The following is a 21,693-nucleotide window of genomic DNA, read 5'->3' on the forward strand; positions in this document are numbered from 1 at the left end:
AAAAACTTATGTCAATATTTTTGGGTAAAACTACCAGATAAAAGTAGTCCGTGCACTAGCGGACACCCCCCGCACCCTCCGCGTCCCTGGTACCCCGGTGTAAGACAGCCTTGCAATCAACGCTTTATAACCGATTATAAAGTTCTCTTACGAAAAATTGTCAAAACTATCAATTTATTTTAGACAAGGTATTTTTCACTTATAAACAAATAAAAAGTAACTTACCCGAGTTATCCATGGTGGAGGAAACGATGTTCTCCAAATCCATTGCTAGATCTCCAGGCTGCTCCGGGCGCAGGCTTTTCACCGGCTTAAGCGGCATCGTTGCCGGAAGATTTTGAGTTGGGTTAGCCATCACAAATAAGGAATAGGCTGCCTGAATTTCGACAAGCGTAAGGTTCTTGTACTGCTTACGAATCTTATATATGTTATTATTCCCTGTTGAATAAAAAAAAATTGTAAATACGACACAATTTGTATTTGAAATACATTATTGTAATGCAGCATAAACATATTTGAAATAATTTATTCATTTATTTGCTAAATAAAACCAAGTTTATTGGTACCATAATATCAGTACACAATGTAAAATAATAGAAAATTATAACATAGCAATACTAAATAATATTCAATATTAAACAACACGGAAAGATTCGGGCGAACCTCGAATACATATTTTATAATATGCAGTTTATAACCTATGAACTAGTATAGTAGATGAAATAAGTATTAAATAAAAAAAAGTTTAGTTTTTGCTTTGAAATTCGCTCGATTGCAATACTTAGATGGAATAGAATAAGATATATACAATGACGCCGCCATGTCTAATTTTAAAATGATGCTGATAGCGATAAGCAACAGAGAAATTTGTTTTTAAAATCACAACATAAAATTTAAATCTACTGCTTCTGTATCTTTTGTTTTGACGAGCTTAAGAATAATATTTTCAATAATTTAATCAAATTAAAGTCGTTCATATTTTTAAAATGCAATTATGGTTTGGCATTGCGCCGCAAATTTAGTTTCAAAGTTTAGAGAAAAAACCTATTGGAATAAAAATGAAACAACAAAACTATAGAATACCACATTTATTTTTAATATGTCACACTTTTGCCACAGTCGGTTATTAATTTAATAAAAAAAATTATATTGTAAAATAACATAATTTTAGTACTTCGCAGTGCCAATTTAATTCTTGAAATCAAAACAAAATTTTCTATGTACTTTACGTAAACGGGACAATTTAGAAAAGAAATCGAAATATTAAAAGTAACGACTAATTTTAGTAACATTTTGAGTAACTCACCGTTGCGTGCGCGCAGCCGATATAAAATGATCAGCCTGATTGACAAAGCTGACCTAGAGAAGAATGAACTGTCAACGCAGACGTTAATAGTCTACTGGACAGGCTATAAGCCGTGGTATTTGTGCCTTTTATATTTTCGCCATTTTGGCGCTGACGGTTGCGGTTGTTAACGGTGGTGAGTATTCAAACTAATAGTCGAGATAAATTTAACGGTCAGTCACATTAACAAGCGCTTTAAGTCGAAACGAAACTGTTTTAACTAAACAGTGACCTGTCCATATCTATAGAGGTCAGTGCTTGTCATGTGCATCCACTAGCTGTCAATAAGATATTTTTTTTTAATTCAAGACTACAAACTCCAAAGTTATCAACTATCATGAATCTTTTGTTTTATTGTTTTATTTTTATATGCAATTTGAAGTCTAAATCAAATATTGGTAAATTTATACGAGTAACTGTCAGTTTCCGAAACTAAAATCTCAATTTAAAAAATACCTATGGTCATATATGTTTTATCAAACATGGCAATGACAGGGATGACGATATGTTTTATACAAAGTTTCTGGTCTCATAAAACCACGTAAATTATCTACCTACTTTGTTGTATATTATAGTAATTTAAATTGGGCACAATTGAATTCAATATTCATAGTTAAGACATTTCTAAGTCTATCGTACCAGCTAGATCCGGCGTACACATATTTCAAACTTGAAGGCGATGATGTTACAAGTTAAGTCAAAAGTTTACCTTTATTGAAAAACCAGACTTTAAACATCTGTGGATTTGTGTTGATTTCTTCCGGCACCATGGCGCAGAACTCATCGTTGAGGTGGTATCGATAACTACTGCAGAACTCCATCTGTTGAAACGATCCCAAAACGTGTAATAATTACATAGATTTAAATCATACCAATTTTTAATGAACAATTTAGTCTAAAAAATATATATATAAAAAGATGAAAAAATAAACAAAGAAGAATAAAAAATGAAATGTGATTATGAATGAAATAATTTTCTTTTATTTTTTGATTTTATTACCTGTATTTTTCTACATCTCCGACCACAGTTTACGTGAAAACGCAAACATTCGTGCTCTATGACAGGTGCAGCCACACAGATCATTCTATCCCTTACTATTTGTACGATAAAAATACACTTCGCTGCGCTGTCGGTAAATTGGCGAACATCAAAGGGATTTATTGCGCAAAAAGTTTGTGCAATTCGACCTGTGTGGCTACACTTCAGTCAACTGAAAGACGCCGAGTGGCAAAGAGAAAGAGTATATTATATGCCGAGCGATGAGGACGTGCTATTTTGAAATGATTTTTTATCATGTTATTCTAGTATACTGTAATTATTGATTTCAAGAAAAAAGAATATTTAAACTTATTCAAATCACACAAAAAAAATTATTGTCAATCAATTTTGATTTATTTTTTTACTCTGAAATTTTCTTGTTAAAATAATAAAGATGCATCAGAATTATTAGCCGATACTATGATAAAGCGGTACCACCTGTTTTATTTTTTAGAAAAAAATAATGCATTATGAATTGTTTTAAACAGAAATTTAGTATTAGATTAGGCTTATCTATATTGCTAAAATAGAAATATAATATAGTGAAAATAACAGTCTGAATTCTTTTTCTTAATACCATTTAAGAAAAAACAAATCAAAATGCAATAAATAGAATTTTTAAGTTTAAATTTATTATATAATAACCGCGAAATTTTACATTTAGCAGCTGTGAAAAATCGTGAATTTGTATTTATTATCTGCAGTTATCGCGAAGTTTTTTCTACTTCGCGCGAATGCTTATAATGTGACCATGCACTTCCTCATATCGACGAAACGTAAAATTATCGTGTTGCCAGTCCAACGAATTTCGCTATTATATGTAGCATCATGTATATTGGAAAAAAACTGCCTTTTGCTCGCTATAGAAGTCAACATAATCAAGGGTAATAGGAGCACTAAACATGTCGCAGATATACAAAATATAAATTAATTTTTAATTTTCAATAAACAAATTTCACTCCACGAAATCAAAAATTATTTTCATTAATTATTAATAACAAAAAAAATACATTCTTTTAAATTGCTAGAATGACGTATAAAAACTTTGACAGATGACAGCCCACTCTTAGCGCTGGCGACACCTACTTAGAGCTTTCAGTTTTTCTCCCCGCTTTGCCTCAAATTGAATATCTTACAGCTGTCGGAATAGATAATTTTGCACGTGTAGAGGAGCTGCTATCGCAGTTCATTTCGACATAACAGATTTGACCGAACATACAGGTAAATTACAAATGGGCTCACACGATTTGCCAGCGTCATAAAAATAGATATTTTAAGAAAATGTGATATACTTCAAACATTACAGGATAACAGCCATTACGGACTGAATAATTTAGTGAAGACTTTGCGAAGTTTAACGTTATTTTCGAGAATGTATTTAGGTTATATTCTGCTTTCACTAAAAGGATTTTGCTGTAGCGTTCTACTTATTTTGTTTTATTTCAAGCGCTTTGAAATTAAGATATTGGAGACGCGGCCGGGGCGATACAGTTTTGTTTCAACTTCATCGTGATAGCTGTGAAACATCGAAGTTTAATTTCCAATTCCGATATTCATCAAGGAGGAAATAAGTTTATAACTGAAAGGAACGAATCTATTGAAATTCATTTAAAATCGGAGAAAATATTTCATCGGTCTTTTTCTAGACATCTTGGAATTTAATTTATAATTAGTGTTAAAATTTTAATCGTCACCAACAACTGTGTGAAACAATCAGAATTGAATGTTAAAAATTGAGTAAAGAATTAAAAGCACACAGGCAGTGACATCTATATTTCGATAATGGATCAATAATAATTCTATCAAAATAAGTGGGTGTTGTTTTTTATTTCATAAGACATATCCGCGTAATATAATATGTATATACCTTGAGAAATTTTGAAATGTTACTTTATACTTTTCTTCAATCCCAACGTTCAAGTTCTAATACATTTGTACAAAACATAACATACAAGACAAACTACAAAAGGCTTGGGAACAAAACTCCTGGCGCCATCTATGTTCAGTTCAATAAACACAATCTTATAAATACACAATCTTATAAATTGAACTGCGCAAATCATTTTCCATTCACTTTTATCGATATTTCTGGCTAAATGGATAGATGCCTTATCGACGTGACCTCATCTTTATTATTTTATAGTCTATAACTTTCAATTATGTGAACAATTGCTTCCAAAAGAAAAGGTAACGAGCCTAGGTAGTTAAGACAATCGTGTTCCTAAATAAAACGAACGTAAAATAATTCCAAAAAGATGTATGTAGCAGCTGAAAAATAGGTGACATTTTTATGCGAAAGAAATGATGTGAATATTTTATTTCTTTACATATTATAATAGAACATTTATATATGTAATTATGTTCTGTTTTATAAAAAGTACTTAAGTAATCATTTTAGTACTCCGACCGGTATTTTACTTTCCATTACGATGTATTAAAGGCTAGACTAAAATGTAGTTTGTAACAAAGGGAAATTCGCAATGAACAACATTTCGAAATGTATTGGGGAAACTGTGGGCAGGACCATTAGTAAAGCCGGATAATACCCACATAGTGCTCCTCGCGCTTCAAAAGTCACCTAAAAGCTACGGCTTTCATAATAAATTCAGAAATTCCATCTAAGAAAATATTGCTAGGTTTTAATTATCAATTTTATAACAATCACTTTAAAGTATTTTCTAAGTACAAAATATGGATATGCTATTGCGATATATTTCATTCCGTTTAGGATATCGGATCATTTACATGAATGCTTTGATATCCTTTTTAAAAAAGACTTATGAATCAAAACCGTAGCTACGTAGCTAAATGAAAAATTTCAGTTTCCAAAAACGAAAATGTCAAAGCCAATAATTGTCGACAAGGCAATGTTGAAGTCGTCCCGGCGTATGTAATGCGTTTGTAAAAGGAATGAATATGCGCGATGCACTCGTTCAACTCGATTTTGTTTTGTCTTGATAGCCTTTTGTCGCTTTTCGAAGGGACACTGCACGTGTTAAATACTTTATTTGACGCAGTTGAAAAATTCATCATGCTTTGTGAAAAGAGCAGTTAAATGAATTTTTTATTTTTATTTACAAGCGAAATTGTCCAAAAGCTTTTTACAGCGAATTTTGTACGATATGCTCTCATCAAAAGATCAACTTACGAAATACCGTTGTAAATTTTATTTTCGCGTTTTTATGATGTGAGATGGTATGTTCAATATTACTCTTATGGAAATAAATGTAAACGATATTTTTTTATAAAATTTACAAATAGATGCACACAATGGATATTAAAATGTATTGTTGGATAAATTGGTTTTGAACTTTTAACAATAATTGACAGCATCTATAATAATAAAGAGTGATAGACAACGATTTTTAAAATCGGATGCCTGTAGTAAAAATGTTCATATTAGTGTTCATAATAGTTATAGTAAAATTAATCTTTTTAAAGCACCTTACTTTAATTTTTTGTTACAACTTTTAAAAAGACAATTCAGAATCGAAGTTCATATCGCGTAGCGCCCTTAAATCCTGTTTAAAAACTATTCCGCGATTATTTATCAAAAGGGTAACAATAATTGTTCAGTACAGACACAAAAGTACGCAATTGCTTTTTACGACGTTCATCAGTGTCAAAATTGTAAAGGACAAAGGCAAAACCCCATACATCTTGTAACCGAAATAAAATTTTAAAAAAAGAAAAAAATATTTTGATGCTTAGTGTTTTTTCATGAATTCATTTTTGCATTTTTAATCTATAGACCTAGAATAATAAATATTTGGTCCTGAACTTTTGTATGGTATGTATGAATCATAGTAATATGTGTGTAATATTAAATGCAAGCTTAGATGGATGGATGCTTGTTACTCCGTATCTCCATAACTTAACAAATCTTAATGAAACTTGGCACAGATGTAGAAGAAAGTCTGGAAGAAGACTTATACACTTACAAAGTTTTTTTTAATTCCACGTACCAAAGTCGCGAGGTAAAGTTAGTGCCGTATAAAAGACTAATTAATGTAAATAATCATATACTTCCTCTTTATAATATTATTTTAGATAAAGAATTATGAAGTAAAGTTCAGTCTTATTTTTGGCATATTTGAAGTGCCTTTCATCTTAAACGGCCCACGCAAAGTGTCTGATATTATTTAATATTACAATATTTTTCAATACAGTGATACTCTTAGTAAAGTTTGGTGTATTTTTCCCACATCCAACTTCAATACTCATTCGATTATAGTATAACAGTTAACCTTGTTAATGTGAGGTTGGACAGCTCTAGGATCTTCATCTATAAGTTAAACATGTCATGAAGCCAGAGTGTCAGCGACAATTGACAGCTGACAGAATAGAAGAGTGTGACGGTCATTGAAAGTGTTGTAGGAAATAAAAATATACTTTAAATCTATGCATTTTATTTATTTTTATAATATACAATCTGTATTATAAATCGTCTGATTAGACGCTTAGTGATAAGTATTATTACTGGCATCGTACAAATAAATAATAAAAAAGTTAATAGAATATTGCCGTTGCATCATAGCTTTGGCATTGTTAATAGCCAATTAAATCGTTTCATTTAATAATAAAGGAAATGAATATAAAACTGATAATACAAAAACACAAATTAAAAAAATTAACTAGTCACTTAATATTTACTGATTCAGTATTAAAAAAATGACAACAATAATCTAATGAAAGCGAATGAAAGGTATCTTCAAATAACTTTTTGGTTAACAAAGTTTTTCTGGCTTTCACTAGTTGATGTTATACATTAAAAAAACATAAATAATAAAACTAGATATTCATTCGTATATCAGTCACTATTAGCTGCTAAAATTTATGTTGGTGTAGAGTTGGTGTGCCTTTTCTAGGCGTGTGTATACTCGAACAGCGTTCTCTAGAAAAATAAAAATAAAATGCCAAAAGAAAAATATAAAATATATTGCATTGCACAACAGCTTTGCTTTTTACTTCATATAAATCAACTTGATTTGAACGGTATTTAAGTTGCGAGGTATTTAATGAACTTAAGATTTTCTTGGAAGCTTAAAGTGTTTCAAACTTGAGAGTTTACTATCGTGAAACTAGACGATTTTATTATTATGAGGGCTTGTTAAATAGATAAAACGTGTGTAACAAAAGCCGTAATATCAGCTCAGGTAATCGAAAATCTCAACAAACAATATCAAATACATATTTATTGTAATCTAATAAAGGGAATTGTTTGTTCCGAATAAACTCAAGCGTTATTGAATCCAATACAACGCTCTTGTCAGCTTTACAATATACAATAAATGTTCTATTAACTACATATTGTAGTTGTTTTAATTTCGTGTATAGATCTTGATACATTTCATGAATCACATTTAAACTTATTAAAACGTAAAGAAATTCTATAAACTAAAAATACAATTCTAAAAAATACACCTATTCCAACTTAGTGCAATTAATTTAAAAAGTAAGCAATTGCATAAAACAAATTTGACCTGACGCCCGATATTTACTTTAAAAAGCAAACATCTGCATATAAAGTAAAACCGACTGTTAAAAAAGGTAAACTGAAGCGGTGCCGCTTATTTGTTTGCCGTCGAATGCAAATAAAAACTTTAACGTTCATGTTAAAAATTTTGAAATTAATTTCATCTATTTCGTTTTTATAGTACCGCATTTTTTATTATCAATATCTACTTTAATCTTATTGGGCTTAGCACACTGTCTTGAAAGCGAACAGGAAACAAATCCAATTTTTTCTGCACCTGGTATTGATTTAGATTCGTTAACAGTTAGGCTTACAGCGCAAAACGAACAAAGTTTGCGTTCCATTTACGTTTTCATACATTTCGTGTTACGCTTTGGTTCGAGTGCGCTTTCGCTGCGATGTGATAAACTTTTGATACATAAAGGATTATATTTTCACCCGTGAATTGGACTCAAGCTTATGTGCGAAATTAAATTAAATTCTACGACACCTCTTGCTGGGAACTGACAGAATTTAATAAGAAATAATGAAGAGCTAGACGGTTTGTTTTATGGATCCTGAATATAAAACTTGGGTACAAGACAGTGTATATAATTCATACATGTACCTAATTCACTGAAGAGGGTACTGTTTATCGCGAGTATGTATGTATGTTTTTATGTAGATATATTGATTTAAGAGTTCAGTTGTGATCGTCTGGAAACTAACCTATTTGATGGGTGAGGTAATTCGTATTATTCTGTTTCGTAAGGGTAGATTCGGTCGGGTTTATTGTTTTTTTTTATTGAAAAATGCTATTGTATTGGAATGAATTACGTAATTTAAAAGAATTAAGCTTCTTAAACAATAGCGGTCACAAAGTAAGTTGCGTAAGTTTTAATAATATCGCAATTCAATTTAACTTGAGCTAGAACTGTGATGATTTTCCGACAATAGTTTAATAACAATGTTCGCCCGACATGACAATTAAACTTTCATAACAATGTCAAACTAGTTCATTATTGATACTGTACAAGCCCAAAATAATTTGAAAATATAACGCCTCCGTTTACAAAGTTATTGTTGTTGTTTATTACTGTTATTAATAGATATGTAAACTCTACATTATCTTATTAAGCATTATAGAAAATTTATGTCGCGAAAGAGAATTTGTCAGTTAGTTACGTCTTTGGAAAATGTTTTCAGAGAAACTACAGCCATTTATTAAAAAGCAAGCATAATTTGTAAAAGAACAGGTAAAGCCATCATTAAGTCAAAGCTACGAGTACAATGTTAAGAAATTAAGCTAAATAAAAGCAATTCAATCAATCATTAGCTGAGAAGTTTAAAAATAAAAGAAAATAATACTTTTAATAAATTGTGGAACAAATAGATTTTACTTACTTTTTAATCTCCAATAATCCGTACCAGCTTCATGTTAGAGATTTATAGCACTTTGCCGACGTCATAAACGTGATATAATATATAAATATAACGATTTATTCCGTTTCAATAGTTTTAAAACATTAATATCATAAATGTAAACGCTAAGACGCACGCGATGAGAGTCGTAATTTACACTTAGACTCCATTATTGACCGCTGAACAACTCTGTGCTCAGCAGCAAATTATTCAGACATGATTAAAAAACTTAATTTATAAACTAGATCAAGGGATCCTGTATTTATAACTACGTTAATTTCTACCTAACAATTCTGCAGACGACTGGGCATAGAAACTTTGAGTTTGGTTAGACAAAGTTGACTACTCATATTCAAAGAGAACGAGAAATTATGTTTGAAATGCAACTTGCACGCCGTTATTAGTTTCCTGTTAAATTAAACCATTCTGTGCATTGTTTGCATTTGCCAATGTGTCATCTGTCTAATCGGATTAACAAAATTAATAATGAGACAAATGATATATATACATGGATGTGACAAAGCGTGCAATTTTAATCGGATCGTGTCATGCGGGTAAAATTTAATGATGTTAAAGGTAGTGAGGGAAATCGGATTATATCTGTATAATAATATTAATATAAAATCCTATTTAATTAATAATTCTTATTTAGGATGCCAACGACAAAAATTATAATTAACTTTGTTTTCTGTCTAATTATTAATTAAAAATTGTTTTGAAAAAAAAACAAAAATAATAGGTATTCTTAAGAATTACTGAAGATTCTTTGAGACTTTAGTTATATATTGAAAACTGGATTCGTTGAATACACAATACACAATAAATCACATGTATATTTTTAAAAACGTTAAGGCTAACAAAACCGTCAGTACAGACCACATACGAGTTGATTAAGACCAGGGAAATGATATATAAAGGTATCTATGATAAAGGTAAAAAATGTAATTATGCCTTTGAGCTCAGATCTCGGTATTAATCAATAAGAGCAAAAAAGGTTTAAAACCAGCGAATACTCATTAGTTATCAGTCGCTGTGATTTGCTCAAAGCTCTGACAGTATCATACCTCAAAGAACTTTCCGTAACGAGTAATATTACAAGGTTTTAATAAGAAAAAAGTTATATGTGTTTATATGACCATCATTCTGACCAATGGATTATTCTGAAACATCTATAGAATAATTTTTTTGTAAATAAGTAAATATTTTATAAAATAATCATTTTTAAGTATAATAGTATTCGATATTAGTTTGAATTAAATGTTCAGCATTAGTTTAAGGCCTATGTTATGAGAGAATCAACGTTTAAATTCTTTGTAAAATTTAATAGTTATATTTCCTTTGAGTAACATTTGCTATTTACAAAAGGTATTTTTTTTGGACCAGGTATCGGAGGACATGAAGGAAAAGTTTTAAAATAAAGTAAAACAAAATTCACTGAAGTATTTTTAAGCCGGGTGCATCAATACATTGAAATGGAAATATTTGAGAATGTAACGAATATAACGAAAATGCAAATCATAGTTCTACAGTTTTCATGTTAAATTGTGCATAAAAATAATGTTAAATTATTTTTTTTTACTGTAAGTACCAAATGTTCTATAGTATATTCTATTATCTTCTTAAAAGGGGGGTTTCTTCCACAAAAGCTGTAATTTTCTAGTGCAAACATATTAAAAGTTAATGTAAAAATGCATGATCGCTTCGCCAGAAATTTACAAAATGGTAAGAGATTTTTGTAACTTAATAATACGTAACTCTCAAACTAAGCAAAAGTGAATGTAAATCCAAGGAATTTTTAATTTTCCATCGTATTCTGACATTCTGTATACATAATAATATCGATTATAGGTTTATATAAATTGATACTAAGAGAAACAACTCAAAGGGCTACGTCCTTTTCCCGGAATCCAAGTTTGTTAGGCTAATAATCGACTAGTACTCTGTTTTTCTAGAACCTGTTAAATGGAACGTATTGTAGTACCCTTCGGCGCTTCCTTTAATGTTTAAGTAATTTGTCGTAGTGTCTAATTTCCTTTAGATTGAATTAACTAGCACTTGACCACGCTCCCACCTAATGTTAGGTGATGATGTGGTCGAAAGATGGTACGCGTTAGCATAGCAAATGCCTATTCATTCTTCTCTTGAAGGTTTATACACAATTTATTTACAACGTTGAAATATTATAATTAAAAGCATACACTCGCATAAAGCACAAAATCGCAAAAGGATTATAGAATCAATAGCAGTAGCAAACATTTCTTTCACTAGCAAATTATTATTGATAACAAATGGATTAATAAATTGGCAGGCGCTATACAAACGTCACTAATTTTGAATAGAAATCACAGAGTGGATAAGTATTATCAATAGCTTCATTAGATAGAAAATTGAACAAATACAATTTATATAAGTCCTTATAAAGCGATATTATTGCGGTATACAAATTGTTCGAATACTATTTCTGGAATATGAATAAAATCTTGGAAATAACGACACACGTTGTTAACGCTCAGCGCTTTGTGAGAACTTCATTACTCAGTACGAATTCAATTGAATGTACCATATTATAAAGAAATCGCACAAGTAATAACTATCAAAATAACAAGAAATATTTCGATAATATTTTTATCAATATTCTATCGAATAATATCGACTTTACACGAGGACAGTAAAACGCCCAGGTAAAGACTTGAAATTTGATGTACGCTTCAGTTACGAACAAGCAAAGTGATAGAAAAAAATTAAAATTAGATTTAATAAAACAGGAAACGGTTGCTTCGGTGCTTGATTATCTATACTGACTTGAACCTACCTACTGGGTCCGATGAAATAAATAGATATGCCCATGCTACCAGAGAGCGCTCTATTTCCATAGATCATGTACTTCGATCCGTGTCTGTCCGTAGAATCAACATCGTGGAAACCCGCCTTTACAAATTGTGTATTTCATTGTAAGTGAAGCTTACCTAGTACGGTAAATTTTTGGTACGGACTGAACCGTAGCGTTGAGTTTGCTTGAACCGGTCGGCATAAGAAAACTTTTTTAGGACCTTGCATACTTTTCACCATGAAGGCCAACATTCAATGCCGGCTAACGCTGAAAAAAGAAACATCAAATTACGGAATTGTAATTGTAACGCATTTTTTATATATAAATACATAAATATAATACATATAAACAGATCTACTCTTCTACTTGGTTTAATTTTTTAATTTTATTATCATAGGTACTATGAAGAACAAAAACTTGAATATCTTTTATTTAATTAATTTTGCAATCGATATTTAATTTTTAATTTAAAAGAATCAGACTCGAAAAGAAAAACCCAAAAACTGAACCAGAATGTACCATTCATAATATTTTCACAATCAATCATCTACCAAACAAATAAAATGTTTTCCATTATCTTTATTGATCCAACTTGTTCACGATTACAAAGTCGCATAATTCCAAGCCCGTAGACATACATATATCTAGCGAATAATCCTCGTAGCAGTCGATTCAATCAATTCACAAATTGATGAAATTAATTGAATTTTCAAACGTGAATTTATTAATAGGATAGAAAAAAATTACACTTTTCATAAAACAGAATTAAAAGAAAGATGAACAATCCTATCTACTTAAGTACATAGTCCGTGTTCGTACTGCTATGAAAACAACAACAGTAACAATTGATAAGAATTAACTCGTATCGTTTATGTAAATAAATAAAAATATAGTAAATGTTATTAAGTACTCATATAAATCTTTCAATGTAGCGATAATTCTTTGAATTACAATATACATAAAAACAAAGAGAAAATGTTAATCTGTTAATGTTTATATTGCCCGCAAATTCGTGTGCGCGGAATTTTAAAAAAATACTTAGTAAGTAGTCTATACGCTATTACAGACAGTAATCTATCTCTTTACCAAATTAATCTAGATCCTGCTATCCAATTCGGAGTTACCTGCTAACAAGCACCCATCCATCCAAATTGTATTATATGACACAAGATAAACTTTGCCTGATATAGTTAGGTAAAAGTAAAATAATATCGTCAATAGTATAATTCACTCATGAATTACTGTGATTGTGATTGCGGTCTTTCATTCCCAAGGACCTCACGTTATTAAATTATATCCTTAGAAATATCGAATGTATTATAATATAATAATTAATGTTTGAACTGAATAAATAACTAACTATAAATATAATTGATTAAACAGTTGTAAAACAGAAAACAAGAAACTCAATCTGTACTTATATTTCTTACAAGTACTCTTGGTTTCTACAGGTTAGAATAAAACCTAACTCCTTTAATGAAAACATCTTATTTAATACTAGCACGCAATTTCGTCCGCGCAAAATTAAAAAAAAAAACTTAACGAAATAAAATATCACACGGGGATAGTGTAACTTCACAACAGTGGAAAAAATTTCAGACGGTTCAGTAATTTCGGAGCCTATTCAATACGAGCAAACGAACAAAGAATCAATCAAATCATAATTGCTTTTCCAACCTTTTTATAAAATCGGGCTTATGATATATTTCTAAATATTAATTTATAAAGAAAATTAATAAAATGGAAACAATCCTAAACGATGTTTGTTAGACGTGTGACCATATATGATTAATATGCGTGATGTATAAATTACAATACATTAAGTAAGCCAAGCGTATAAGTTTCCATAGCCGTAGCATGTATGAAAACATATTGCTATCTCTGTATTTCAAAGAGAGTGAAAGAGGAAAAATGCAACATGTTTTGTACAGTTTCTTTAGAGCTAAAGATCACAGAAACATATTCCATCTTAATATATTCTTAGGACTAAAAATCGATGAAAGTCTGCTAACTTCACAAAGGCTTCGGCCATTTTCTTTAAGTCTTTTTTAATCTTTCTAATAGTAATTACCAGGATTAAATTTTTTGTAAGGATATACTTGCAAAGTTTCCGGGAAATCGTCCGAATTATAGATTATAGAAACATTTTAACGAGCATAATAAGAAAGCTTAGGGACCCAGCAACAGTTAATTTCTGTACAAAATGTAACGTAATTGGTCCGGGACGACCAGTGAAAGACCACACAGAAGACAGGAGTAAAGTGGAAACAAATTCGCGTTACGTCTGATGAGTGAGCGTGCTGAAAGCCTAATTTTAGTCCAGCCTTTCCACCCTTTTCTTATAAAGAGGGGATGTAAAGGGAAAAAGAATTTAAATTCACTTCCCCTTCGGTGACGAAGGAGGTGATCGATAGAAAGAGGATATATCCTTTTTCTGGCCGTCCTTTCCACCGTCGGTTAAAGGTAGGCAACGCATCAGCAATTGCGTATGTCTATGGACAGCGGTCGCTTCACTATGATATATGATATAAAACAATTTTTTTTAAGTAAGTAATATCAAGTATTAAATATCAAGGAAGCAGTTTTCTTAATTAATAAGCTATATATAGGACGATTGTAAAAGATGCATTTAGATTTAATAAAATTATGACTTCAAAAGAAATTACAAATAACAAAGATGTCGCGGTAGTGATTATTCAACAGGTGGTTGATATATATAACGCGGTTCTTATTTTCGCTCGATATGCGGCAATACTCTATGTATCACAAAGAACTAAACACCAAAACTCAATTAATCTATTTTCTTACAAAATCTTACTAATATTTTATTTTTACCAATGATTTGTTTAATGAAAATGTTATTAATTTTATGATTCAAAAAAAATATATATAGAAAATGATGTGTTTGTAATTTTTTTTTAAACATATTAAAATTTTAATGTTCATTAAAAACTGATAGAACTGGATTCCATTGTTACAGCTGCGTAGTCTGCTTTAAATGCCATACGAGGACTACGACAAATAAATTATATAATTGGCGTAAAAATAACTTATTATTAATGAGATCATTTAAAAAGCTCAGACTTTATATAAATAATACAGATAAGTTGTTTACAAACACAGCATTCACCGAGCACAGCGTGCGACGCAGTTTTAAATGATAACAAGTTTTAATGACAACTAAATTTTATATTTAACCCGAGGCAAAATTATATTTCACAACACCTTCACTATTCACATAAATTCACAATATTTGAGAAATGTCACTTTAACAAAGCTACCGGTAGCGTATTTAAACGGACACAAACGTTTTAAGCCAATTTTATAAATATTTATTATTATTATTGTATTTTTTGGTTACGCACGGTTTAATTTAACAGGTTTTTAACCACTTACCTGGACTAATGTCCCATGTGATAAAAGGTAGCCAAGGCAACGAGTGGTTGTGTTATTCCCGGTTCGCGTGCGACAGCGGCAATAGTCAATCCAACACACGCGCCCGGCTCACTTGGAACGCAAGCGCGCCCTCCCTCCTCAACCCATCGATTTTCAAATGCTACCTCATCGCTCTATTTACAAAAAGAAACAGCGACCTTCTCATCTTTCCACTTTCTCGTATAGAAAAATGTGTAACAGCCACATTATAATTAAGGTAATAGCGACTATCGAAACCTTATTTCAAAAAGTCGACATTTAAAGTGATCTTTCTGATTTTTATTTTCTTTTTAAAACAATCTCTCGCGTAATATATATTTTAATATTAATATTGTGTTACAATTTAGTAATTAATTTATAATCCTACTAGTACTTACTTTACAATTGTATGAAAATGCAATTAGTTTTTAACAAATCAACAAGTTACGAAATAATATAATTTTTTCAAAGGAACAGACATTTCAAGGTTATGACACTTGTTGAATGAGACGTGGAAAAATATCAATTTTTAAAGCTAACATAATTGTTGCATCTCTTTAACATCGTTACTAAAAATAAAAAGGCTAAGGCTAAGGCAATTCAGTTAATGTTCCATTTTAACTTGATATGTACTATTTAAATAATGATTTTCTAGTTAATTGTCTGCAACTGTTTGTTTTCTTTTTAATAGTAATTTTAAAACGTAATATTTTAAGCAAGGTTTAACCTACTCCCCCTCCTAGTGATGAGCGGTGATATCTTAGACTATTCCTCCACGCTACTATTATAATTACAAGCTTTTATTTCATACGCAACCTGAATCACGTAGTACCGCAAGAATTTGACGAAGAATGAAATTAGAAAATCTAAAACACATTCATACATCACGGGAATCAAACCCATATAAATTACGGTCCCATCCGATCGTGTACTTAATAAATGCGCTATCGATACTCAATATAAATATAGATAATGTGTAGTGATTAATTTGTCTGTTTACTACTCGCTTTAATGGGATTATTACTCATTTGTTTATCAAGTATTCACCACCAGACATCTCATTATATAGACCTTCCCACGCCCTTCCCTTGTGATATTTTAAGATTTTTTTCAGGATTAAACATTTCCTTTAATTATAGAACCTTATTAAGAATTAGATAATAATAGTCATTAGAAAAACTAAAAGTAAAAAGAGTTCATATTGTGCCCCCGCTTTCACGTGTTAGTTAAAATATTTTTGCTTCATGAAATATTCAAAATTTTTAGTGGATGGACAATCTACAGATGATGCAAATACTTTTTGTGCAAAATATTTAGTTGTGTTTTGTAATCAAGGTTTTTTTTTTTAATCCTTGTCAGCCCTTAATTTTACTAATAACTTATAACAATTTGAGTATCAACATCTTCTCAAATCTTGCTTCCATTGCAATTTTTCGACATTTTTTTATTTTATAGTGCTTATTATAGGTTTATAGTCGGTACAGCTTCTTGTTTTTTGTTTTTTTTTTATTTATAAGTTCCTAATTATCCTTTTTATTTAACTGTTACAAATTTCCATTTTAGTTATTCTCCGTGCCATCTTTGGTCGGTGACTTGAAATACAGAGGAGTATGAATATAATGTACTAATAACAGGTTCTCGTATGTAGTAGTATTACCAGCCTATTAAAACTAATAGGCTGGTAATACTAAAACTACTGAATTAAACAATTCAGTAGTTTTAGTACTTAAATAACGAAATACCCGTGTTTGCCTATTTCAAAAAATGCCGAAAATAATCGAAGGTTTTTTTTTTTTACTTAGTCTCTTAATCGTTTAATCATCCAATCAGTATCTAAACCTGGCAATATTGTCTCTAATCAATAAAGTGAATTTCAATGAAAAATTAAAATAAATTATTATTTGTTTTGTTTCTGAGTTTTTGGTTGGTGATTAAATACCTGTTGCCTTGCCAAAAATCAAACCCTCTTAATAAAATTTGGTGGTGGTCGTTTTATCCTAACTACAATTGAGATCGATTCTGTGTGTTAAGTGAATTTCTCTAAGGGCGGTTTGTGACCAGAATTTTTTAATTCCATAAGTGAACGTTACGTTAATATAATTTACTAAAATACAAAAATAAAATGATAATTCCATAATCTGATTAACTGCTGAACAATCACTGACAAACTGGGTGTTAACAAAAGATAAGCAAAATAATTATTCTAAGATTCAATTTTGTTTCAAATTTAATTTAGTGTTAAATCGATGGTTATGTAGAAAAAGATGCATGATGAGATGATAGTAGAATCATGCAAGATGCCTTTTGCATGATTCTACTATCATTAGTAAGTTGCCTTGTCTGAGTAATTTTATCATGAAAATAATATGTGACTTAATTTTTAGAAATTTATAATTTGTAGCCCTTATGTTTAGTTGTTTTTATCTGTAGTGTGTAGACCAGCTGTGATACACATTCGGTTGAAAAATGGTTATAACTCTTTTCACAGGCCCTTATAATTAAATTGAAACCAATCACACATCTGTTGGTGGGTGGGGACACAGCAACTACAGACTTGTGCATTGCAGCCATTCTTCTAACGGACATCCATCAATCCGTCTAAACTTTTACTATTATAAGATATCCCGTGGTGCAAAAGAACAAACTAAAATAGATAATGAACAATTGACTAATACATTTGTGTGTGTGAACATCTCCAATAACCTAAAGTGCAATTACATTAAGGACATTAACTGCATATTTTTTTTTAAATACTAGCTGTTGCCCACAATACCGTCCATGTGGAATTATAAATAAACTTAAGAAGTAGCCTATGAGTTCTTCCAGAATATTATCTACATCTATGCCAAATTTCAGCTAAAGCCGTTCAGCCATTCCAGATATATCTTCAAACAAACATCCATCAATCTATCTATCTAAACATTTGCATTTATAATATTCTATCTTTTTATGAAAAAGAATGAGATGGATTTAATAATATATATTGTTAAAGAGTTTTGTCATTAAATTTCCTCATTTATAAGTAGATGCGTTGTAGTAGTATTTTCATGCACATATCACAAGAAGCTTTTTTTGTGGTCATCCAAGTCCGACTTGCATTATATTCTGCACATCTGGTGCTGAAGCTGACATTAAACTTAAATAATACTTATATTAAAATTTAACTTTTTCAGGGTCACATGCTGCAGCACAGGTGTTTTCATGGATTCCAGCAGTCTTGGGAGACCATAAGGAGTGTTTTGCCTTATTTTTTTTTACAAATGTGTGGTGTACTCAGTGAATCATAATTGTAATACTTATTTTTGAAATAGACTGTGAACTATAGGAAATGAAATCAGAATAAGATTACTTTTCCCAGATAATATATGTAAATACACCACTATTTCTTGCTAAATATACATAATATAGTGGTACCTGTTGCCCATACTGATTATTTCTAATATATCATCATCTAACATTTGATATCAAATAAAATTCGAAAAATTATCCTGAAACAAACCTATTTTATCGGTTGACTGTCATAAACAAAGTCAACACCTGTAATAATAGTTCAGAAAAATTATCTGTTGGAAAGCTATACTCCCCAGGGCGACATAGCTTATAGTTTTTTTTAATTCTGCGGGGACGAAGTCGCAGGAAGCAGATAGTATGTTATAAACAAAATAAATCATTAAAAAAAATTGATCACAATAATATTTAGATTGAAAAAGTGTTATATCCATGATGTTACATGGTATTTTATAACTTTAAGTTGTTACTAATTTGTCTTTGTTGTGTAAAAATATTAACTTATCTACCGTATCTGATGTTTTCTGATAATTAAAAATAGTGGTGTATATTCACAAATATATGCAAATTTACAGTGGAAAGAACCAAGCAGCTCTATATCTATAAACTAAAATGAGAGTGTCTGTTTGTAATGTCGAAAAAAAGAATTATATTTGGTACCCATGATATATTTGCATAGCTGATACGAAAAACCTATTTTTATCTGTATGTCCGTCCCCAAGGCCGCGTAAACTCCTTTAAAAAATTGATTATCTTATTAAAATAATGTTACAAATATTTTCACTTTTACATTCTATATTTAATATAAATTTTTACATGTTTCCATATTTATTAATAACTAGAATGTGCTTATTACTCAAAAAATTTATCAATAAGTCAAATGGTTAAATATAGAAAAACGGTAGGTCTTAAAGTATTATAGTAATATTTGGTGGTGGATTAAGGACTATTATTTAGAATAATGTTATTATATTTGTGGAAGGGTGAATAAAGTAGGTAGAATTAGGAGACTGGTTAATAATGAAATTTAAGCCAAATAGAAAACATATAATATTCTGTATATAAGTTTCGACAGCGGTAACAAACATTTAAACTAAATGTAGTTATATATTTAATGATTAGTTTGACAATTCTTTAGAGATGGGTCAATGAAATCGGTTATAAATCTTTTCAATTTTCGATTGTTGCTCTTCTAGTACTCGCAATCGATAATTTTGTGAGTATTGGTTTTGAATTGCAATACATGTAGATAATATTGTTTCTTTCTATTCCTACTTTATTCTACAAAACTACATAAAGAATAAAAACACTAAACCAAATATGGAGGTGTTAATAAACAAGAAAGAAATGTATTTAATGTTTTTTTAGTTAATTGTGCTACACATAGTCCAATAAATGTTATATACAAAATTTTATAAAAAAAAAACCAAATCTTAATTATTCGATTAATTTTGTTACAATGCGTTCTATGAACGATGGAGTATGGGTATTTGTTTGTTTGTACAGTCAGCGTCATAAATATCGTAGCAAACAAGATATGCAAATGTACTATAGGTACTCCAAAAGTAATCAATTATATAAGTACAACAAAGTCCTCAAATTAATAGATACATTTACTCTACTCAAATACATCGGTACCTACACAGCATCAAATATATGAGTACATTCAATGTGCCCATGAATATAGTAGCAGCCACAGCGTCATAAGTAACTAAGCAGTCAAGGTATGCAAAAATATCGTAACATTTGACAAAATTGAACTCTATCTCTATTTACTTGTAATACAGTTTGGAATAGACTACTTCTGTTACACTTTTTATTCATATTATAGGTTGTCCGGAAAGTTCGTTCCTATTTTCGATAGGTAGCTTAGAACAGACTGTAGCTGAAGTGGATTCACTTTCGGATTTCCACCATTATCAAACGTCACAAAAATTTCTTTAATGTGAATAATTTCATTTCATTGGTTGAGATAAAAACTAATTTTGTATATTTTTTCAAAAATACTTTTTTTTTCATTTTTTTAATCACTCATATAGGGTTATTTTTACATAACCAGTAAAATTTTGCTCGACAATTTTTTTGTTTTTTTAGTTAGTAGAAAGACATTTAAATCAAGTTAACAACAATTAGGTTAGACCATCGCGAGGTGAAGTGAGTTGGCAGAGCGTGGATTGTCATTGCGGGTTTTATAAATGAAATACGCGGAAACTATACTACAAGTGTTATCTATGTGTGCGCGCCCACGCACGCTAGAATGTTTATTGCAATCGACCAAAAATTTGATGTAGTTTGGATATTGACATTCAGTATTTTTTTTTCGTAAATATAATTCATTATCAGTAAAAGGTAACGTGATATTTTACCGTTACCATACTCATGTGGTAGAATTAGGTGTAAAAAATTCATACAACATTTCTCAATAACAAACATGAGTAATAAAAAACAAAATACATGCCATATCATGATGCTTTATCATCTTTAAAATGAAAGGGACGAGCAAGGCTTCATCTCCTTCATTTTTGTTTGAAATAGAAAAGTACTTTAACGGTGGAACTCATTAGTCCAAGGCAATATCAAAAAGTACCTAATAACTACGGCGATAGAGTTTAATTACATGTGCTTCAATATTAAAATTAAAAAGCTTAAATAAAAAAAAGAATTAGTGGCTTGGGATTTGAACCGCCGACTTTACGTACCAACGGCGGCGAACGGTAAGGCCACGAGACCAAACTAGCATATATGATAACAAACTCAAATTTGATGTTGGTTTTATCTAATATCTGTCATTCGGGACGAAACTTATAGCAAATTTTGATGTGAGTGTCAAATGAATTTAACAGAATTAGTATAATCAAAATTGTACTACAGGTTTATGGAGATAGAGTTCAATTTTGTCA

At 30.3% G+C, this 21,693-nt stretch overlaps 1 protein-coding gene across 5 annotated transcripts in view; it reads right to left on the reverse strand.

Moving 5' to 3' along the window:
* The window catches only part of LOC106126488 (uncharacterized), a 21,299-nt gene extending 5,688 nt beyond the window's left edge, over positions 1 to 15,611 (reverse strand). For 2 of the 5 annotated variants that reach the window (XM_013324190.1, XM_013324186.1), the window contains exons 1-3: positions 15,488 to 15,611; positions 12,228 to 12,358; positions 226 to 438 (exon numbers count right to left, since the gene is read on the reverse strand). In XM_013324190.1, the coding sequence (XP_013179644.1) occupies positions 226 to 438; positions 12,228 to 12,342 (328 nt within the window). In that variant the 5' untranslated portion in view covers positions 12,343 to 12,358; positions 15,488 to 15,611. Of the gene's footprint in view, positions 1 to 225; positions 439 to 2,054; positions 2,167 to 12,073; positions 12,200 to 12,227; positions 12,359 to 15,487 lie in introns of those variants that run through there. The other 3 variants (XM_013324187.1, XM_013324188.1, XM_013324189.1) reach the window with 3 other exon arrangements.
* Positions 15,612 to 21,693: the final 6,082 nt, after the last annotated feature.

The sequence above is a fragment of the Papilio xuthus genome, unplaced genomic scaffold, assembly GCF_000836235.2.
Source record: "Papilio xuthus unplaced genomic scaffold, Pxut_1.1 DF825017.1, whole genome shotgun sequence".
Lineage (NCBI taxonomy): Eukaryota > Metazoa > Arthropoda > Insecta > Lepidoptera > Papilionidae > Papilio > Papilio xuthus.